This window comes from Monodelphis domestica, chromosome 1 (genome assembly GCF_027887165.1).
Source record: "Monodelphis domestica isolate mMonDom1 chromosome 1, mMonDom1.pri, whole genome shotgun sequence".
Taxonomy (NCBI): domain Eukaryota; kingdom Metazoa; phylum Chordata; class Mammalia; order Didelphimorphia; family Didelphidae; genus Monodelphis; species Monodelphis domestica.
In genome coordinates this window covers 229329678-229351045 of record NC_077227.1, presented here as the reverse complement: position 1 = coordinate 229351045, position 21368 = coordinate 229329678, and the positions used below count along the sequence as shown (strand labels likewise).

The 21368-nt window shown below is 37.7% G+C and overlaps 1 protein-coding gene across 9 annotated transcripts in view; it reads right to left on the bottom strand.

Moving 5' to 3' along the window:
- Positions 1–21368, bottom strand: part of TTC7B (tetratricopeptide repeat domain 7B) — a 353505-nt gene that overhangs the window by 31171 nt on the left and 300966 nt on the right. The window contains exon 23 of one of the 9 annotated variants that reach the window (XM_056810526.1): positions 16876–16998. The exons of the other annotated variants lie outside the window; for them this stretch is intronic. Coding sequence (XP_056666504.1) covers positions 16918–16998 — 81 coding nt within the window. The 3' untranslated portion in view covers positions 16876–16917. The remainder of the gene's footprint in view (positions 1–16875; positions 16999–21368) is intronic. 9 annotated transcript variants of the gene reach the window in all.

Below are 21368 nucleotides of genomic sequence, written 5' to 3'. Positions count from 1 at the left end.
ATTAATATAATCTTCCAGTAATGTTTTATATCTGCAATACAGTGAATGTTAAAATTTCCAAAGAATTAAAATTCAGGTTTCCCAAAGGGCGAGTAAGCTATGTGGTCAATATAAATAGATTGCAGTATGTTACCAGGATAGCGTACACACAAGAAATCATGCAAAATAAATCATGTAGGAAATGTATGATTGCAAAAATGATATCGCCAGGATAATATGGATTATTGGAAAAGCTATTACCTGAACAATATGTATGTAAGAAGTCACATAAAATAAATCATCTAGGAAGTGTATGCTTAGAAAAGATGGATCATTCATATAGCAAGTTAGGGACAATAGGTGAATAGGATTGTGAGCTAATATTAAAAATCCCCCCAAAATAAGTGTCTAGAACTCTGATTCTTTTTAGACCTTCTTCATCCCCTCAATTCCCCTGCCCAAATTTAAAGAACCAGCTGCTAAGAGTAGTTACTACTCCCAACCCTACACTACTTCTAGGTAAAATAAATTAAAATGTCCAAACTCTTGGTTAAACCAGTCAGTCACCAATGCACAGAACAAGTTGAGCCCTCTACCCTGCACCATGAAAGAAGGAAAGAAGAGAAAGAGATGGCACAGCCCCAAAGATCCAATCAGAAGAAAGTCTGAGAATGGGGGTGGCCATGTGTTTCCTTTGGCCCTGTGCCTGGTACAAGTGCAACTACCTGTTTCTTTCCTTTCCCTGGGGTAAGTCAGGAAGAAAATGTGTACCTCCTACTCAGTAAACTATTGTTTTACTTATTGGTGCATGGGCCTATGGAGAGGAGATTGGCTTAGGTACTTAATGGGCAAATTTCTTATGGCTATCTTCAATTACATTTGCTCTGAACCAAGTGCTGAGGGCATTCAAGAAGCTTTTTTATGCTTGGGCACTATGCCCATTCTAGAGAGCACCATATAATACTGACTAACCTTATGTCAGCAAGTAATGGGGATACAGAAGACTCACTAATGGACTGCGCCACTCTCTCACTTTTAATATCTGATGAATGTTATGATTGTACTTAGGCTGGTCCCTCTTCCAGGTCAAATATTTTATTTGAAGAAATATGCCTCCTGGGAACACAAACCTTTTCAGCATCTACCCTAACGTAACCTAGATAAGAAAAGCAAAGAATAATTCATTTCCTAAGTCAGAAGCTAATCATCCAGAATGGCCTTCTTTCAGAAAAATACTTTAGGACTTTATTGGAATAGTCAATTTGAGATTCCCTTGTTCCTTCCTTCCTAGATAAATTTTGCTGCTTATAATAGAATCAATGCGCATTAACACTGGAAGAGATAACAGTCCAACCCTCTTTTCCTTTTATTGGGAAGAAATTGAGGTTCAGAGAAAGGGACTTATTAAAAATTTCACATTGAGTTTATTTTCAAGTTTTGGGTATTCCTTAATCTCCAGGTCTTAACCTCTTTTTTGAAAGGACATGGACCCATTAGCTAAATAATGTTTTTAAATGTACAAAATAAAACACATACAAATATGAAGAAAACCAAGTAAACTGAAACAGTCATCAACATTAAAAATATTTCATAGAACCCAGCTTAAGAGCCTTGTTCAATCCAACCTTTTCCTTTCAAAGAGCGGAAACTGAGGCCACATTGCTAAGTTAATGTGAATCCCAGAAAGATCATCCTAGTCTATAAAATCCTTTATCTGAGAAAAAAACTGAGGCCCAAAGATATGAAAAGATTTGTTCAAATTTATACAACTAGCTGGAGGGAGAGTCAGACTAGAACCTTGCACACTGCTTTAGATAAATTAGATACTTAAGAGTTTGTTGAATTGAATCACTGAGGAAACATCTAGTCTTAATATTCATTTTTCAGAATAGTACACGGAAGCCCTAGGAAGTAATTTCCCAAATGTTACACAGGGCATGGGCATGGGGTCCTCTGAAACAAGGTTCCTTCCAGTATACTATACTACCTCTCCTATATATCATTTTATTTTTGAACAAATAAGTCAATGAACTACATTGAAATGGGAGTGGTCCTTCATCTTGTAAAAAATGAACCTGTTTGACAGGATCTTGCAAGGTCAAGGTTGTTCTGGCTATGTCAAATTCACATCATTTTCACAGGTCTACTACCCCTACTCTCACCTTATATTTTCTTTTTTTTTTTTAATCTTGATTCTACAATTGGTCTATTCAACTCTACACCAGCCTTTAAACACAAATTTCTTATACTTATGCCACTCATTCTCTGTCAAACCTCAGCCCTGGATTACTTCTGCTCTCTGACTCTGCTGTATGAAACTAGAAGCCACACATCTGTGACGAATAAGTACACTAAAAATTCATGTTTTCCAAATTCACCTGGGCCCTCAACTGCAGCAGGACAATTCTCTTGATTCCCTAGCTCGCTCTCCACAGAAATTACTCCAAACCCTTCCTCTCCTTACGACTACTACAACTTCTCCCATCACCCCCCTTTTATAGCTGATAAACTTGTCTCATTTCACAGAGAAAACTGAGGTAACTTCCATAAGCTTTCTCTTGTACAACTTTCAACATTAGTTGTCTCTCACTCAAGCAATCTGGCTTCATCATTATAACTGAGTTTGTTTTCCCCAAAGTTAATTACCTCTTAATTGCAAAATGGATATTTTATTCTTGGTCCTCCCCTATCTCAGTCTATATGATATACTGACTATCCTCTCTTTCTGGCTTTCCTCTCATGTCCAATGGCTCCTCCATTTCCTTTATAATTCTTATCCATATTATGTACCCTAACTGTAGAGCTTCACTAAATTTAGTATAGGTTCATAGAAGGTTTTAATTACCGTCTCTATGCAGATGACTCTCAAATCTATATATTCAATCTTAGTCATTCCTCCAATCTTGCATCATCAATTTGCCTATTGGGTATTTTAAACTGGATGTCATGGACATATCTCCAAATCAAGATGTTGATAACAGATTTCATATCTTTCCTCTCAAACTCACCCTTCTTCCAATTTTTCTTACTTTTATGAAAGACAATTTCATTCTTCTAGTTTCCCAGGTTCATAACTTTGGCATTATCTCTAACCTCACTCTTCCTTTACCCTATATATCCAAACAGTTATACTATCTCATCCTTTCTCCACACTGGTTTCCTTCTCTCTTCTCCCACAATCAGTTTTAGTCCAGCAATAATCAGCTCTACAGTAGTCTCCTAATAGGTTTTTGTGACTCGTCTCTCCCCATCCCAGTCCGTTCTCCATACTACTACAAAAGTGACTGAACTTAATAGTCCATTGATCAATTCCAGTAGTTCTTTATTAACATTAGAATAAAACAAAAAACTCCTCTGTTCTAAGCCCTTTACAACCTGGTCCCAACATCTCTTTTTAGTCTTATTGGCCATTACTTCCAACCTCACACTTGGCAATCCAACCAAATTAGCCATCTTTCTGTTCTTCAATTCAGTCACTCCCTAAGCCTCTGTACCAGTCATCTGACCATATCTAGAATACATTCCATTGTTCCCTCTGCCACATAAAATCTCTCTCTTCCTTCAAGACTTAGCTTAAACACATCTTCTATGGAGAGTCTTTATAAATTCCCCAACTTCTATTATAGTCTCTCTTGAACTTTGTATGAATGAATGAAAAACCACTCCTTAAGTGCTTACTCTATGGAAAGCACTGGTAGCAAGAGTAGAAAAACTCAACAGTATTTGTCCTCAAGAAGCTCACATCCTAATAAGGGGGAAATTTGTATTTAATTTTCATTATAATACATTATATTACACACACACACACACACACACACACACATCTCTCGCATTAGAATGTTACCCATCTTGAGGGTAGTGGTAGTTACATTCTTTGTACATGTATCCTTAGCACTTAGCACATAGTTGGTACTTAATAAGTGTTTAATGACCCTTAACTGTGCTTTCATTATAGGACACCGAGTGAGTCAAAACACAGATCTATTTTTGACACAGCTATATGGGGATTCTGGGATCCCTTGCATCTGGTTTCTTAAAATTTTATTTCCTTCAAGTCACTTGAAGGCCCCTATGCCAGTAGGGCAATCACAAAATTCCTGATTATTCTGCTAAGATGTTGAGTTTGCAAGCCTACTTTGTATATATGGCACTGGTGAGCAAGGAAAGCCTTTGTATTCTGTCTTATAATTCAAATGCACAAAGTGACCCACAACCCACTCATGCACTCATCATTCATTCATCCAACCAACATTTATGGTAGCACTTTGTTTCATAACTCCTTAATACATTTATCATGTATCAGCACAATCTGAAGACCTGGGGTGAAAAGTATGTAAAGTATTTTTAGAAACCTAAAAGTCCTATATAAATGTTAGCTATTACTACTATTATTATTACCACCACCACCACCACCACCATCATCATCACCACTATGTCATAGAGGAGGTGAGTCTTGCACCAATGGAAGGACCCACACCAATGAAATTCAAGATCCTTGAAGTATTGTCATATATTGTGGAGACTCATCCCCTTACTAAATTAATAATCTCCACGAAGAAACCATGTCTTACTTCATTTTTCTCTCTCTTCTAGAGTCTAGGATAACTCTTTTTACCCAGTATGCTGTGTCTCCTATGCATACAGTGTTTTAATTGTTCCTAGTATAGATACAAGAAGAAATAAAACAAAAACTCTTTTCTCAAGGACTTTATAATCTAAAGGAAGAATAGATCACAAACCACAAAAATCTAAGGTACATGGAAGAATGAAACAAATGCAGAGGAAAAGATGAGGCAAGGCACTTTAGGAAACAGGAGAGATTAAAAATAACTTCTATTTGGGGTAGTCCAGAGAGCAAGGGAAATTTCCATGAATGCTCTAGCGCCTGAGTAGGGCACTGAAGGACAGTTAGATAGTAGTGAGAGGGAGTCCATTTCAGGTCTTTGGGACAGAATATGCAAAAGCATATGAAAAGACAAAATGAGAACTGAGAACAAACTTACTCCTTTTGGAATCAGCAGTTCTCCAGCAGTTGAACTGGAATCTCTTACAACCTCAATGCAGTTTACAACAACAATAGTAGTAATGTCAGCACTATCGAGGGGTCATTGTGAGGATTAAAGAATGCATGTGAAATGCTTAGCAAACTTTCAAGCATCCTATCAATATGAATAATTATGATGTGCAAATTATTTACTCTGTTGAAGTAAATAAGGATGAAAAATGACAGAGTCCATCATCTAAAAAAGTTTCAAATTTAATTGGGGACAGCATTTTTTAAATGCCAAGGAAAAGATAAAATATGAAAAGTACAAAGGAGATCCAAGCAGAGTAATAAAAGAAAATTTGGAGAAAGAGAAATGGGAAGAAATGGCTTGAACATAAACTCAGAATGCAAGACTTATTAGGTATAGACTCAGAAAATGTAGATCTTAGACATCAGGGTTAGCCTACATGAATATTCAATCCTCAATGAATACTCAGAAGTAGAAGGGTACAGGATAAGAATAAAAAGTTCATCTTGTCTTGGAATAAAGAGAACTTAATTTAAATTCCAGTTCTGATACTAAGTATGTGATTATAGGTAATCATTTAACCTTTATTCTCTCTGAGTCCATCTCCCTTTTTATAAAATTTGTAGTATCAATACCTCAACAGGGTTGTTATGAGGAAAGTGACTGGTAAACTTTAAAACTTTATAAAATGTGAGTTATCTACTGGTAGAGTATCTCTGGAAACTTCTTTTGTTTAATCTACCAAACCCATTAGCCTTTTCACATGTTACCAACAAAACCCTGAAAGAAGAGATTTTTAAAATTCCATTAAGAATCACTATAGACCATATAAAATATCTGGGACTCCTACTACTAAGACATATAGGAATTATATGAACACAACTACAAAATTCTTTGTAAAAATAAGGTCATACCTAAACAAAGGAACAGTTAATTGCTCACAATTAAGCTATACCAATACAGTAAAAATGAAAATAATGTAGATTCAGTGTTATATCAATCAAACTACTACTCAAGAGAAGAAAAATAACCTAAATTCATTAGAAAGACAAAAAAAGATCATTATATAAAAGAAATAATATCAAAGGAAAAATATATTACAAAATTGTAATCATCTAAATTCTTTGGTAGTGGTTAAAAAATAGAAAATTTGTTAAGTGGAACAAATACACAAAACCTAAAAGCAATTAACTATTGTAGCATGGCATTTAATTAATTCAAAGACACATTACTGGGGTCAGGACTCTAATAAATAAAAACTACTGGGAGAACTGGAAAACAGTATGACAAAAAAATCACATTAGCTCAATACCTCACAATATATATCACAATAAACTACAAAGGGATATATGACCTACCTATAAAAACATTATCATAAACAAAATAAATTAGGATAAAGGAAAGAAATACCTCTCATAATTGTGATGTTGGCAAAATCTTAACCAAATATGGGATAGATATGAACATAACAATTGTATAGCATAAAACTGAAAAGTTTATGCACAAACTAAATCAATGCAGTAAGAATTAGGAAACAAGTAACTGGGAAAAATTTTTGCATTAAAATTTTTAATAAAGGTCTGATATTCAAAATACATAGATAATACACACACACACACACACACACACACACACACACACACACGAACTTAGGCCATTTCAATCTAGATAAATGGTCAAAGGATAAGATGAGGCAGCTTTTAGAAGAAGAAATGCAAACTATTAACAACCATATAAAAATGCTCCAAATCTCTAATAATAATAGAAATACAATTAAAAACAACTCTCAAGATTCACTTTACACACACCAGAGTGGCAAAGACGACAGAGGTTCATGACTGTTATTGATAGGGCCGAGGGAAGGCAACCATTTACTGTTAGTAGAGCTATGAATTGATCCAGTCATTTTCAAAAATGTTTTGGAACCACACCCTACAGTTACTAAACTGGGGGTATACCTTGTTCCAGTGATGTTTATACCCACTGATTAAAGGCATAGGAAAAGAATCCATATGTCCAAAAATACTTATAGCAGCATTTTTTTAAATAAGAAAAGAACTATTTTAATTCATTCTTGGATTAATTCCCTATGTAAAACTACTGTCCCTTGAAACATACCTTGGAATGTCAGCCACATTTCGAACTTTTTAAGCAACAATGAAGGAATAAGAGGTTCAGAGGTGTGGGGTGGGTTAGAAAGGTTAGCCTAGAAAAGGTAATTGATGCTATCTATATGTTCTTCCTTTTGATAGGGTTGTCTGCAGATGGGGGTGATCATGTTTCCCAAAGATATGTCTCAAGCTGGATCACTTGACATTTTGCCAAGGAAGCTGAAAAGGGTAATTCCGTATAGTACTTACCATTCTACAAAGATCACAGGGCTCAAATATGTGAGTTAAAGTGGGTGGGTCAAATGAGTGTAAGCAAATTAAGAGCCTATTAAATGGACGATGGCTGAACAAATCAAATATTATTATTCCATAAGAAATGAGGAAAGGTATAGATCCAGAAAATCCTGAGAAGACTCATAATAACTGATACTGGGTGAAATGAGCAGAACTTCAATAGCATAAAATAAAATCACTTTGAAAATGGCTTAAGAACTGTAATCAGGGTCCTCACCAATTGAGGCCTCAATAAGCTGATGAATTGTGCTTCCCATTCCTTGGCAGAGGTGATGGATTAGTATTCAGCATGTATGTATTCAGACATCTTTGATGCTATTGATTTGTTTTGTTTAACTATACTTTAATTAAAAACAAGGAAAGACTTTAATGGGGGAAGAAGGGAGGAGAGTTATGAGGAAGGAGGAGGGTTAGTGACAATGATGGTAAAAAAAAGGAAGAAAAAAGCATCAATGGAACAATTTTTAAAAATGCATTGGGGGGGGGGGGGCTAGTGAGAGCCAGGCCCAGAGATAGGAGGTCCTGGGTTCAAATCTGACCTCACACACTTCCTAGCTGTGTGACCCTGGGCAAATCACTTAATTCCCACTGCCTAGCCCTTACCACTCTTCTGCCTTGGAACTGATACACAAGATCAATTCTAAGTTAGAACATAGGGTTTAAAAAAATAAAATAATGTACTAAAATTTCATATATATTTTTTAAACTGCACATAACAGTTTCATGGTTTCAGATGCAAGCAGATTCTTTTCTTTGTATGTGAAAATATTCATTGTCAAGTTGTTAATTTTTCAAAAAATACATTTGGACTTCAAGATGCCCTTTATAGTTAGTGTACAGTTAGCTCAGATTACTGGGTAGCTAATGGACATCTCTGAGGAACCTTTGTCTTCTATTCTTGAACAGAAAGCTAGAATAAGTCTTTTTTTTTTTTAAAGGAAAGGGAGATATGAAAAACAGATTTGTCATATGTCCTTCTACTTATTACCAATGGCTATCCCAACCACTGGATTTGGGTCAGAGAGACCAAGTTTGCCATTTTGTGCACAGTGAAAGACCCAGAACAAAGTTGAAGGACTAAATCCAGGGGATGTCCAAGTGCTCAGAGGGGAGTAAAAATGTGCTCTGACAACAGTCAAACTCAAGACAAAATTCCCACAAATTCCACCCAAAGCCTGAGGAGAAAAGTGCCCAGGACAATAACACACTAAAAGAAACTGTCAAACACTGCATGCATCCCTCCCCCCTGCTTCTCTATGAGGCTCCCTAATGAGTACAAAGCCTGGGATAGGGTAAGAAGTCGGGAGGCCTGAGTTCGTACACTGGGCCTGATAATGGATCACCTCTCCTCTCTGTACCTCACTTTCCCAAGTTGTAAAATGGATAAAATAGTTCTTGCATTTCCTATCTTACAGAATAACCTTGATGAAGGTGCTTTGTAAATCTTAAAGTGTTACATGATGTACTGTTTATGTGAAAAAGCATTGGCTAACTCACAGAAAAGGATGCATCAAGGACAAGGTTAAAACTTTCTAAGAAGTTGAGTATTGCATGTTGGAAAATGAGGACAGAAAGCCCCCAAAGGAGAGAGAATTATGAATGGGATTTTGAGAAAGTCACAAACATAGATCCCAGACAAGTTGGTAGTGCGTGACAGTCTTTCACCATCCTGGACAATGACTCTAGACAAGGTCCAGTGCAGTACATTCCATGAGCTATCTGTATTGAGTGGGGAACAGTGGAAATGAAGATCTTATTATTCTTTCCTGCTCCATCCACAGTGACCACTTGGATGTCTCTTTGTTAGGGTAAGGCAACCTCCAGAGAACAGGCCAGGATACACCCTCAAGTGAGGTTCTTAGTAGGCAAGATGTTGTTCCTTTCCTCATCCTGGAAAAAGTTCCATCCAATAGGTTATTCTCTAGGACAAAAGTATCAAAATCTCAGCTTCACTGCCCCAACCAGATTAAAATATAACTGGGAAATGTTTAACAAAATAAATAAAAATACAACATAGTTAATGTCCATTTGTGGGGTTTTAAAGTCAATATGTAGAAAAGAATTTCTATTTGAATTTGACAATGCTGCCATAGGGTACTGAGGAAATGTCCAGTTGTCCCTCTGGGGAAAAAATGTTCTAAGTGTCAATGTCCATCAGCATGTAAAAGGCCATCTACCAAGGTCCAGGATATGGAAGACATGATTGGCATTCAAAGAGGCTGGGAATCCAGGAGAAGATTCCCATCAATACTTCTAGTATCCTGACACCATGGCTGATGGATTCCTAGAGAGAAAATCTGAGAGGAGTTTCCAGAGACAGCATGGTAACAATAAGTACCACCGTTCTTTCCTGCAGACCCCTACTCAGCCAAAGTCTGGTTGTGGAATTTTTCAGACAGGGCAGCCCTAGAGAGGTACCAAGCTCTATCTAGCCCAGAAACTCAAGATGAATAATGCTCAATGAAACACTTTTCAAGTTGGTAAGGTAAGTCCTTCTTGGAAGGAGGTAGGGCTTCTGATAGATCCCGAAACCCATATAGGAAATGCCCAAACCTCCAACCTGGGTATGTCAAAAGATGGCAAGAAGTACCAGTCACAAGGCAATCTTTTCAGAAAATGTTTGTTTTGGATTGTTGCTTGACAAAAAAGGAACCTGTCCCCTTAGAAGACATCTTCATAGTGCACATTATCAATGTGTTGAATCTGTTGAACTATTTTCTTTTCCTTTTTAATCTAAGCAACAAAGGAAGACCTTTGATGGATAGCAGAGATGAGTGGTGCATATTAAGAAGTGAATGTGATATAAAAACAAAAGGAATCAGTTTTTAAAATGTATAATAAAAGCATAAAAGGAATTTCTAATAACCATAGCTGTTCAAAAGTAGAATGAAGATAGTGGGAAAGGATGCCTGGCATATCGGATGGAACACTGGCTTTGGAAAGAGAAGACATGAGTTCAAATTCTTTCTTAGACATTTACAAGCTATGTGACTGAGTATTTACTTAACCTTTCAGAGCCTCAGTATCTTCTTCTTTAAAATGTGGATAATAATAGTATCTACCTCAGTTATTAGAAGGACCAAATAAGATAATTATATATATATAATGCATATAATATATAAAAGGAATTTTGAAAGTGTTAACATGCTAATATATTTGCATATAATATATATAATATATATTATATATAAATGCCATTTCTTGATGGTAGCTTTCCTCCATCATTAGAAGTCGCCATGTGAAAGCTGGCTAACCACTTGATAGGATTTAGGTAGAGGTTCTATTAGATGACCTCTGAGGTTCCTGTCAATTTTGAAACTGTGATTCTATCCATACAACCTGCTACCACCTCCAATGTATATTGTATAATGCATATTACTTTAGCTGCCATAATAATTTTATGACAATTCATTATTTTCAGAAATCCTGGCTCAATGATGGAGCCACTTAGGTAATTGATTAAATTCCATTTTAAGAAGAGCTATGTATCATCCAAAGGTAAAGAACCCAATTGAGTAAGCTATATATCCCTTTTCCTACAGTTCAGCAGGCCCATCACACAGGAACTTTGTGAAATATGGTTTAGGAGGCCGAGTCTCCTTTATGTTTGCCCTTGAGAATCAATGGCTTATTAATTTCATTTGTCACAAGAAGAGTGGAAAATGCTTTTAATAACAGGATGACTTCATTGCAACATAAATATTTCTAATGCTCCCCTCACTCTTCAATTTCACTTCCAGAAATTCTAGGCAACTCCATTCACCTTTAAAAACCAGTTACAGAGAGGGGCTAATTGCCTAGTTCCCTTTATATTTCAAAGCCATTATCCCAAACCAGAATCTTTTAAAATTAATTATTCCCAAATTCAAACAGCTGAGTGCCAGATGCTACCTATAAGAAGAAGGCCTAGAGACTCAATATAGTAAAAACTGATCCCACATGTCAGGTGCCACTCAGTGCCAGATGCTGTGTAAATTCTCAGGTCTATCTCAGATGTAAATACTTTCAGAAATTCAATGAAAAAAAAAACACACAGACACATACCTATGGAAGCAAAGTCATCAAATTTGCCCCTCATGTACTACACAGTGCACTGATCTAGTTTTGTTTTTTTTTAACGTTTGGCAAAGCAATTCTCATTTAATATCAGAGGACAACTAAAGAGTAAAACCAAAAAATCATCTCTGTATAGACACACAGATTTCTCTGGGGACTCATGTGCGAGGAATTGGCCCTAAGGGTACACAGAAGAGGTTACGGGTATGGAAATTTCACCCTAGGATGCAGAGCACTCTTATGGAATATTCTAGAAGCAAACCCTGCCTTCATCTCAAACCACCACTTGATTTTTACTCTTTGTTCAAATAAGTAGAACTTCAGATTAAGTTAAATATTAATTTTACATATCAGCATTTAAGAAGCATAAAAGGCACCAGTTATGCCCAGAAGCTGAGGCCTGACATACCAGTCAACATTTTCCTTGTGTGGTAATATGATTTCCCTTGCTAGTACTTTTCCATCGGTAATGAGAAGGCTTGCATTTACTTATTTATTTCTTTGACATAGTTATTTATTCTTATTTGTCTTCCCCAGCAACAAGTCATAAAGGAGTGGCAAAGAGTGGCTTGGAAGTTAGCACTCCCATATGACCATGATCAACAGTAATGGAAAGTTTGAGTCTAATGACTCCCCTAGAGGTTCAGAGGCACATACTCTGGTACCTCCGAACCCTGAAACATTCTGTGTGAAGCTGGCATCCTCTACATCCACGAAGAGTCTGGCCATAGGCATCAATGCTCTCTAGTGAAATGCCAGTGAACTCAATAGGCCATAACTTCCCTAGAGTCTGAAAGGCTCTTGACTCCCATGTTTAACAGAGTAGCTAATCTGTGGTTAAGAGAAAAATGAAAAGGGAAATATCCATACTGCCGAGGATGGTGGTACATGGGGAGAAGGAAGAGTCAGGAAAATCTGTGAACCTATGCAATTGATAATAAAATCTTTGGATTAAAACTCCAACTTAATATTCAGGAACAATGTTCTTATTGAGGACTGCCATCAGCTTCACAAGCTCTGGACTGGGATTCATCAACATGATCACCTATACCATGGTTTCATTGTGAATAAGTATTCAAGTTGTAACTTAGACATCTTAGCCTAAGATAAGCAGACAGATAGGATGAAATGCTGGATTGGTCCTAGAGAGCAGCTAGTGGAAACCCCACATTTGAAAAATGAGGAAAGTGGGGCCTAAAGAAATAAAATGGTGTGTGTGAGGCAGTAATGAGCAGAGTTGACCTTTGAACCCAGGTCCATTGACTTCAAATCCCATCTGCTACTTGGTTGTAAAGATCCAACCTCTCACGGCAATGAGGAATCCCTTCTACAACAGCCTAGCTTCTGCTAAAACCCTTCCTGAGGCAGGGGACTCATGACTTCACAGTGGCAAGTCATTGCTGAACATCTCTAATTGTTGGAAATCTCTTCTTTATGAGAGATCCAAAGAAAATTTCTTTGGGAATAGCAGTGGTACCAAGAAGCTTCAACTTTTCCCTTGGCCTGGACTTGGCCAAATAATCATCCATCAGACCACTGAGAATAGGAACGGAAGTACCAGGCTAAACTGAAATCTGAGACTCTGGGATGTAAGAGGGTTGGATTTTATATTTTAAGAACATGGTCGCCAGGAATTTAATTAATTCCAAAGAGATTTTATTTATAATTTATTTACAAAATGTAGGAAGAGTGAGGCAAGAAATCAGAGAGAGGATAAAATAAGAGATATCTAGCCTAAACACTAAGTGATTTACTCCCAGCCCCTCTGGGCAGTGAGAATTAGTTTCAGCTGGGAAGTGTCTTCAGAAAAACCAGCAGTTAAGAGTCAGCTTTTCACTCACCAAGTGTCAGTCCAGTCAGCAGATTCTTTTGCCCCTCTTCACCAGCCTCAACTTGAAAGCATGAAGAATTTAACTCCAGCAGAAGTGGAAGTCCAAGTTGAACTCTGCTTCAAGAATTCCAAAATCTGTGTAGCACTCTCTCTTTTAAAGGTATTTTCTCTTGTGTCACTTCCTGTCCCTTCTCCCAATTTTACATCTACTAATCACAGTTGATGCTCTGCTCTAGGACTGCCCAGAAGGCAGTCAGTTGATTCTTATCCGTTACCCACTATTTCACATGTGGGTCACAGACCTCCCACTAAATGATTAAGTGAGATGTTTACAGCTTTGGTAATTAGATCTAACATGGGCAGATCTTCCCACTTAACTTTAAGTATTGTGTTTGCACTTTTTGTGAATGAATCTAAAAATAGGCAGGTCTCCATACTTAACTTTTAAGTAGGGTGTTTACACTTATGGGGATTAAAATCTAAAAATAGACATGAGTTACAATTTAAACCTTCACAATTAGGGAAGAGCTAAGTACCTTCATTGTTACAATCAGGGGAGAGCCAAATCCAATCTTCACAGGGCCAGTCTACTGGGAATGGGAATCAATTCAATAAACATTCATTAAGTACCTACTATGTGCCAGGAATGATCCTAAACAAGAACTGACACCTCTCCAGGCAATATAGACTCTCTCACCTCAATACATTTTGTGCATAGTTTTGTTTACTTATCTGTGGATGCAGTTTTCTCTTAGTACAATATAAGTTCCTTGAAGGCAGGTGTTTTGGGGTTGGGGGTTTTTTGGCCTTTTTATCTCTAGTGCTTAGTACAGTATCTGATCTGAGATAAATCACATAGTAAGTGATTAATACTTTTTGAGTGAATATTCCCAAATCTTAAGTTCGACAACTTAAAAGTTTTTGTTTTAACACTTTCCAAGACAGCTAGATGGCTCAGTGGATAGAGTATAGAGCCTGGTGTAAGAAAGATCTGAATTCAAATTCAGACTCAAATACTTCCTAGCTATATGACCAAGAACAAGTCACTTAAGCTCTCATTATCTGACATATCCCCTAGAGAAGGAAATGACAAACTACTCCAGTATCCTTGCCAAGAAAATCCCGTAGACAACTATTGTCTGTGAGGTCAGAAAGAGCTGGACACAACTGAATGACTTAACAAATGTATTAAAAGTATGCTAAGCAATAATGAGGCAGATAAAAGAAATTCCTGTTTTTGAAGGTCTTTCTATTGAGTTGAGGACCTACACGATCATACACAAAACAACTAGAAAACTATATAAGACAAGATACTCTCACAGTCTGTGCTATTTAGGAGAAGAAGGTATTTACAATGTGAAATCAGGAAGGAAAAGAATGGTGGCAAACTAAATCAGAGTTCTTGTCTCAGCTCTGACTCTTACTGGTTGAATAAGTCATTTTTAAAAATCCTTACTTTCTGTCTTAGAATTGATATTAAGTATCAGTTCCAAGGCAGAAAAGCGATAAGGACTAGGCAATGGGAGTTAAATGACTTGCCCAGGGTCACACAGCTAGGAAGTATCTGAGGCCAGATTTGAAGCCTGGACCTTCTGTCCAAGGGCTGGATCTCTATCCACTGAGTCATTTAACTCCCCAAGTAAGTCTATTTTAACTCACTGGGGTCATAGGTTCATTTCTTTATAAGATAAGGAAATTGGACTAAGTGACCTCTATGCTTCCTTCTAACAACAGTACTCGAAAATAATACTAATCATGATTCTAAAGTTCCATTCAGTGCAAAGTATCATATGGGACAATGATTCTAAAGTTCTTTCCATCACTCCAATATTCTTATTTCAAGATACGTTCTGTCAGGTTATATGCCTCTAAGGTCCTGTTCAGCAATTAATCTTCTTATATTCTAGTTGTGGAAGGCTTCATGAAGGAGGCTCACAAGATCATAGACCTGGAGCTAGAAGACACCTTGAAGTTCTGGTCCAATCTGATTTTAAAGATGAAAACCTGAGGCCTTATAAGGGTTAAGTGACTTGTCCAAGGGCACACAGACAGTGCGCAGCAGGGCATAGATTTGGATTCAGGTCCTGTGATTCCAAGGTCTGGGTACTTGATATGGCTCTGGACCCTCTCTGTCTACGGGCTTTGAAAGCTAATAAGACTTTGGAGAGACAGAGAAGAGTGACAAAGATCCATTTATAATGGGGCCGATTTTGAGTAGTTTCATCAACTGCACAAACAACTAACAAATTCATCAGTTCACAGAAATATTTTACCTTCATCTTCTTTCTTTGCAAAAGGCATGTTGATAGGCAAAAAGTGGCAATTTTTACAGCTCCCCCCCCACCCCCGGAATGTTACCTATATTCTCTAAGTGAGTGGAGGTGAAAGCCCCCTACTGGCTTCTGCCATCCCTATCATGCTTCTATATCTCTTCTCCTTTTCTCAGTTAAACTTGTGGGAAAACCAGCTTTCTATATACCCTTCCTCCCTCCCTTGCATCCTGGTTTCTGACCTCTTGCTTTTTCTGAGGTTACCAATGATCTCAATTTCTAGAACCAATGGCATTTCTCAGTTCTCATTATCCTTGATCATTCTGAAGCATAACATTGCTCATCACCACCCCTTCATGGGCACATCCTCCTCTCTGGGTTTTCCTACTCTTTTCCCCCCTTGTCTGACAATTCTTTCCTTCCAAGTCTCTTCTACTAGATCATCAACTACAATGATTCAGTCCAGGTATATTATTGTAAGCACACCTTTGCCTTTAGTCTCCCATTCATGATTCTCAATCTGTGATAGCAGTGGACTTTGCTGAGTGCTTTAGGGTTTATTTTCCTCCTAGTGTATGTGGCTTGAATCCATTTCCTTCTAGGAAGCATGGTGTGGGCTAGCTAGGCAACACAGGACTTACCTGAGAATCTGGAAGAATCTAAATTCAGATCCTGAGATTAACTAATTAGTTAATCACGTAACTATGTCATATGACCAAATTACGAGAAATTAAGGACTATGCCTTATATCATTAGTCTACCCCATCTCCTCCCTCCTATTCCCATTTACCCTGCCCATTCCCCATACCTGGATGCACTTCCTACCTATCTCTGTCTCAGAGTCCCTCTCTCCCTTTTAGGTGCACATCAGGCCCCATCTTCTATCAGTCAACAAGCTTTGAATCCTTTTCTAATCCCCACAACCATTAATGTTTTCTTTTCCAAAGTACTTTTACATTGAACTATTTGATATATATTTGTATTTATTAAGTATATATGATCCATGTATTTTTATATATACTTACTGTTCCCTAGCCCCCTAGACTATAGGCTAACTTTGAATGGGTATTGTTTCATTTCTTGTATTTGTATTCCTAATATTTAGAACAGTTTTTGGCACATAGTTGGGCACATAAGTAGGTTTGATTGATAGGCCATTCAGCAAATAAGTATTGCAACCAGAATTCAAATACAGCTTTAAGAATTTGAACACAGAGGATAGCCTAGAACAGTATTGCCAAACCTTTTAGAGATAACATGCCCAAACTGCACCTTTAAACTGCTCATTACCCCAGAGAGTAGAGGAAGGAAGTGCTCACTTTGGGCTGCTGGACAGAGGGGCGGGGCATGCACAAATGTCCTCAGGCATGGTGAAGAGGGGGAATGGAGCAGCCCCCTCTGGCACACCAGGGAATGTGTGCCACATCTTCGTCAACCTGGGCCTAGAAGAAACAATGATCCTCATGTCAAAAAACAAAAACAAAAAAACTGGCAGGGACAGGTAGGTGACTCATTGGATAGAGAGTCAGGTCTAGAAATGGGAGGTCCTGGGTTCAAATCTGGACTCATACGTACTTTCTAGTTGTGTGAATCTAAGCAAGTCACTTGCCTAGACCCCTGTGGGCGAATCTATGGCACACATGCCAGATTGTGTTAGAGGGGGCTGCTCCCCTCCCCCTCTTCATGTGCCTGAGGACATTTCTCACAAGACCTGCCCTTCTGCCCAGCAGCCAAATGGGAGCTCCTCCTGTCTTGGGTCAGGGGGTAGGGGGATGGCTCACATGTGGTGTGAGGGTTGCAGTTTGGCCACTTGGTCTCTAAATGGTTTGCCATCACTGGTCTAGCCCTTACCATTCTTCTGCCTTGACACCAATAGTATCAATTTTAAGAGAGAAGATAATTTTTTAAAAATTGGCCTGCTTCACATCGTTGATATTTGGCCTTACATTGTTACCTCTTCCTCTAAATTATTCCAAAAGTTTCTTGTTGTTCTCTAGCTTCAAAGGACAAATACTTTGTCTTTTCTTTGCTTCCTCTTCTAGATTATGACAAGATTATCACAATCATTTGGCTACCTTTTAAAATGTTAACATTTCAGGGGAAATGCACTTCTAAGGACTGGCTCATAAAATATCTTAACAGATTCAGTTCAACAAGCATTTATGAAGCACCTACCATATGCTAGACACTTTGCTATGTGCAGGGGAAACAAAGACAAAAATAAAGCAGTTCCTTTCTCTGAAGAACTTACATTTTGTTGGGGTGGGGGGAGGTAAGGAGATACAAACATGGGAACAAATTAGAAAATATTAAATATATATACAAAACAAAAACAAAGAAATATGTGGTGGAGCAGAGGGTACTCACAATTGGGGGTAGGGAGGGGGAATCAGGAGAGGCCTCCTGTAGAGGGTAGCAGATGAAGTGATACTTGAGAGCAGTTAGGAATTCTAAGATGCAGAGATGAAAAGGAAGGGCATGTTAGATTGTGGGAAAGCCTTACAAAGGTAGAGAGATAGGAAATGGAATGCTGAGTAAGAAGAACTTTAAGTAGGTTGGCTTAGATGAAATATAGAATGTGAAAGGAAGTAACATGTAACTAACCTGATAAGGTGGGTTAGAGCCCAATTAAGAAGGAATCTGAAATTTTTATTTTATCTCAAAGACAACTGAGAGTCACAAGAGCTTCTTGATCAGGGAAGTTATATTGTAAGATGCAAGCATTAGGAATATCAATTTGTCAGTTCTGTAGGATTGAGGTCAATAGATCAAATGGAGAAATCTATTGTAATAGTGCAAGCATGAGGTGATGAAAGTCTCAACTAGTGTGATAGCTGTATGAAAAGAAAAAAGAAAATGTGATATATATTTTATGGGAGTAAAATCTATTGATGTAAGTTGTGACAATATGAAATCAAGAATAACTTTGTTGTCTAGTCATTTCAGTTGTGTCTGACTCTTCATGACCATAATTGGGGTTTTCTTGGCAAAGTCACTGGAATGGTTTGCTGTTTCCTTTTTGAGCTTTTTTTTTTACACATAAGGAAATAGAAGCAAAAAGGGTTAAATAACTTGCCCGGGTTCACACTGTTACTAAGTGTCTGAGACCAGATTTGAACTCAGGAAGATGAGTCTTCCTGACTTATCTACAATGCTACCTTGATGCCCTAGGATAACTACAGGGAGCAAACCTGTGTTTGCCAGAATGACTGTACCCTCAGCAAAATTAAAGAAGTGCGGTAAGGGGTTTGAATGGGAAAAATTATTAAACTCTATGTCAGACATACTGAGTTATAGACATCTATAGAATATCTAGTTGGTAGCATACAATAAATAGCTGGTGACGTAGGACTGGGTATCAAGAGAAAGACTAGAATTGGATATGTGGATCTCAAAGTCACTTTTACAGAAATGATGGTTGAATCTTAGGGACTGATAAAATCATCAAGAGCCAATATAAAGAGAGAAGATAAGAGAGCCAAGGATAGAATACATGCATAGGGAGTAAGAAATGGATAATCACTGAGCAAAGAAGACTTAGGGGTGACTGGCCTTGTAAGAGAGGAGCCAAGAGAGTGTATAGTGTCAAAGGAATGTAGGGAAAAAAGTATCCAGGAGAAGAGGGTGGTCAACAAGTGTTAAATACAATAGGTCTAGAAGAGTGAAGACTGAGAACAACCATCATATTTGGCAATTAAGAATAATTCATTAGAAATTTTAGAGGGGAAAGTTTCGTTTCAGGGATGCATTTAAAAGCTAGGTTTGATTGTAAAGAATTAAGAAGAAAAGGCAAATGAGTTTAGAAAACTCTTCACAGAAGTTTGGCTAAGGAAGGATAATATTTTGAGGGGAGAGGAGAGTTAAGTGGAAGTTTCTTTTAGATGGAGGGGACTTGGGAAGCTTTGACTTATAAGCACCAGAGCAAGAGTCCATAGATGAGGAAGGAGGGAGAGAAAAGGAATGAGAAGGGGGAAAAAAAGGATAAAAGAGGCAGAAAGGAACAGGAAAGAGAAGTCAGTCAGTCAGTAAGCATTTATTAAGTACCACATATATATTTATACACACACATATAAAATCAGGCACTGTGCTAAGCATTGGAGGTACATAGGAGCTCATGGCCTAATGGGGGAGACAAGGTGTCACCAAGTGTTTACAGACAAGCTAGATACAGGATAAATAGTAACAGTCAATATAGAGAAGACATTAGGATGAAAAGGATTGAAAAAGGCTTCCTCTTGAATGAAGGACTTGAGCTGAGACTTTCAAGACTCAGGAAAGGAAGGAAGAAGAGATCAGACATGGTGAAAAAGAGAAAGTGATATCAATGATAACTCCAAGGCAGAAAGGAGAGGAAGTCATTTTGGGCATAAGGTCAGAGAAAATGGTTACAGCCAAGAGATGGAGTATCTTGTTCAGTGAATGGTGATGAAGAAGGAGGATTATGGATTGAAGGAAGTGGAGGGTTAGGGGGTTTGTAAAGTGTAAAAAGATGGAAAGGCATGATGAGTGGGATGTGTATGCAAACTATAAAGGTCCTTTGATCCCAGGGGATTTTTTTTATTCTGAAGGTTAGAGGAAACCACTAGAGTTTACTGAGAAGGTGGTAAAGAATTGGAAACTGAGGGGATTGCCCATCATTGAATTGGGAAATGAGTAAATAAATTTTGATATATGAATGTGATAGGATGCTAGAAATAATGAAAGGGATGATTTCAGAAAAGTGTGGGAAGACCTGTATAAATTGATGTGAAGTAAGGTGAGCAGAACCAGGAAAACAATTTACAAAGTAACAGAAAGATTGTAAGATAACCAATTCTGAAAGACTACGTAACTGATCAGCACAACAAACCACTGCAATTCCAAAGGGTTCATCATGAAAAATGCTTTCCACCTCCATATAGAACTGATGGACCAGTGACAAACACAGCTTATGAAATGTTTTGCATAACTTTACATATTTATATATGTGTGTATAGGCATATATACATATACATAATAGGTTTTGTTTTTTTACTTTCTCATTGTGTGGGAGGAGGAATAGAGAGAAGGAAAGAATTTGGAACAAAAAAGAAAAAAAATCTCTCTCTCTTGAATAAAGAATTGGTTTAGAAAGAGTAAATCAGAAAGTAGGATGGAAGGATAAAGTTCCTAGCTCATAGATTATGTAATCTTGGACAAATCTCAACCTCTTTGGGCCCCCGTGCCTTGAAATGTAAAATGAGAATACTGTAGTAATGTTTGGATCACCCATGTTGCAGTGACTGTAAAATGCAAAATGCTATATAGAAGTGTGAAACATTATTACCATTACTCCCTGAATCAGAAACCCTGTCAATGCTGGTCATATGATCAGCTACCTTTCTCAGGTTGGTGCAAAGCTTTTCTGTGTCACTGTATGGCTAAGATGTTCCTAGAGGATCTTATGAACTGAAAAAAATACCTGTCAACACCCTACCTCAACTGGCCTATTTAAGGATGTTCCCCACCCCACCCCACCCCCAGAACCACATTCAAAATTATCATGAAGGAAGGTATGTCCCAACCATGTGATCTCACAAAAGTGATATCTTCTGGGCAGGGGCTCCATTAGTTTCTGTGCGACTATAGAGAGCAGTAATGAACTAAAGAATTAGTCTAAATTGCTCAGATTTCTAGGAATAATGGCCACTGATAAGAACTGGCTTCAGACTAGATTAAATTCGGTTTTTGTTTGAGAACATGGCTTTGAGTCACTTTCTTGGAGGACTATCAGCTAGGAGAGTTAGCAGCCACTCCCTCACTTATATTAGAGTGCCTGTCCTATGGTCTAGCA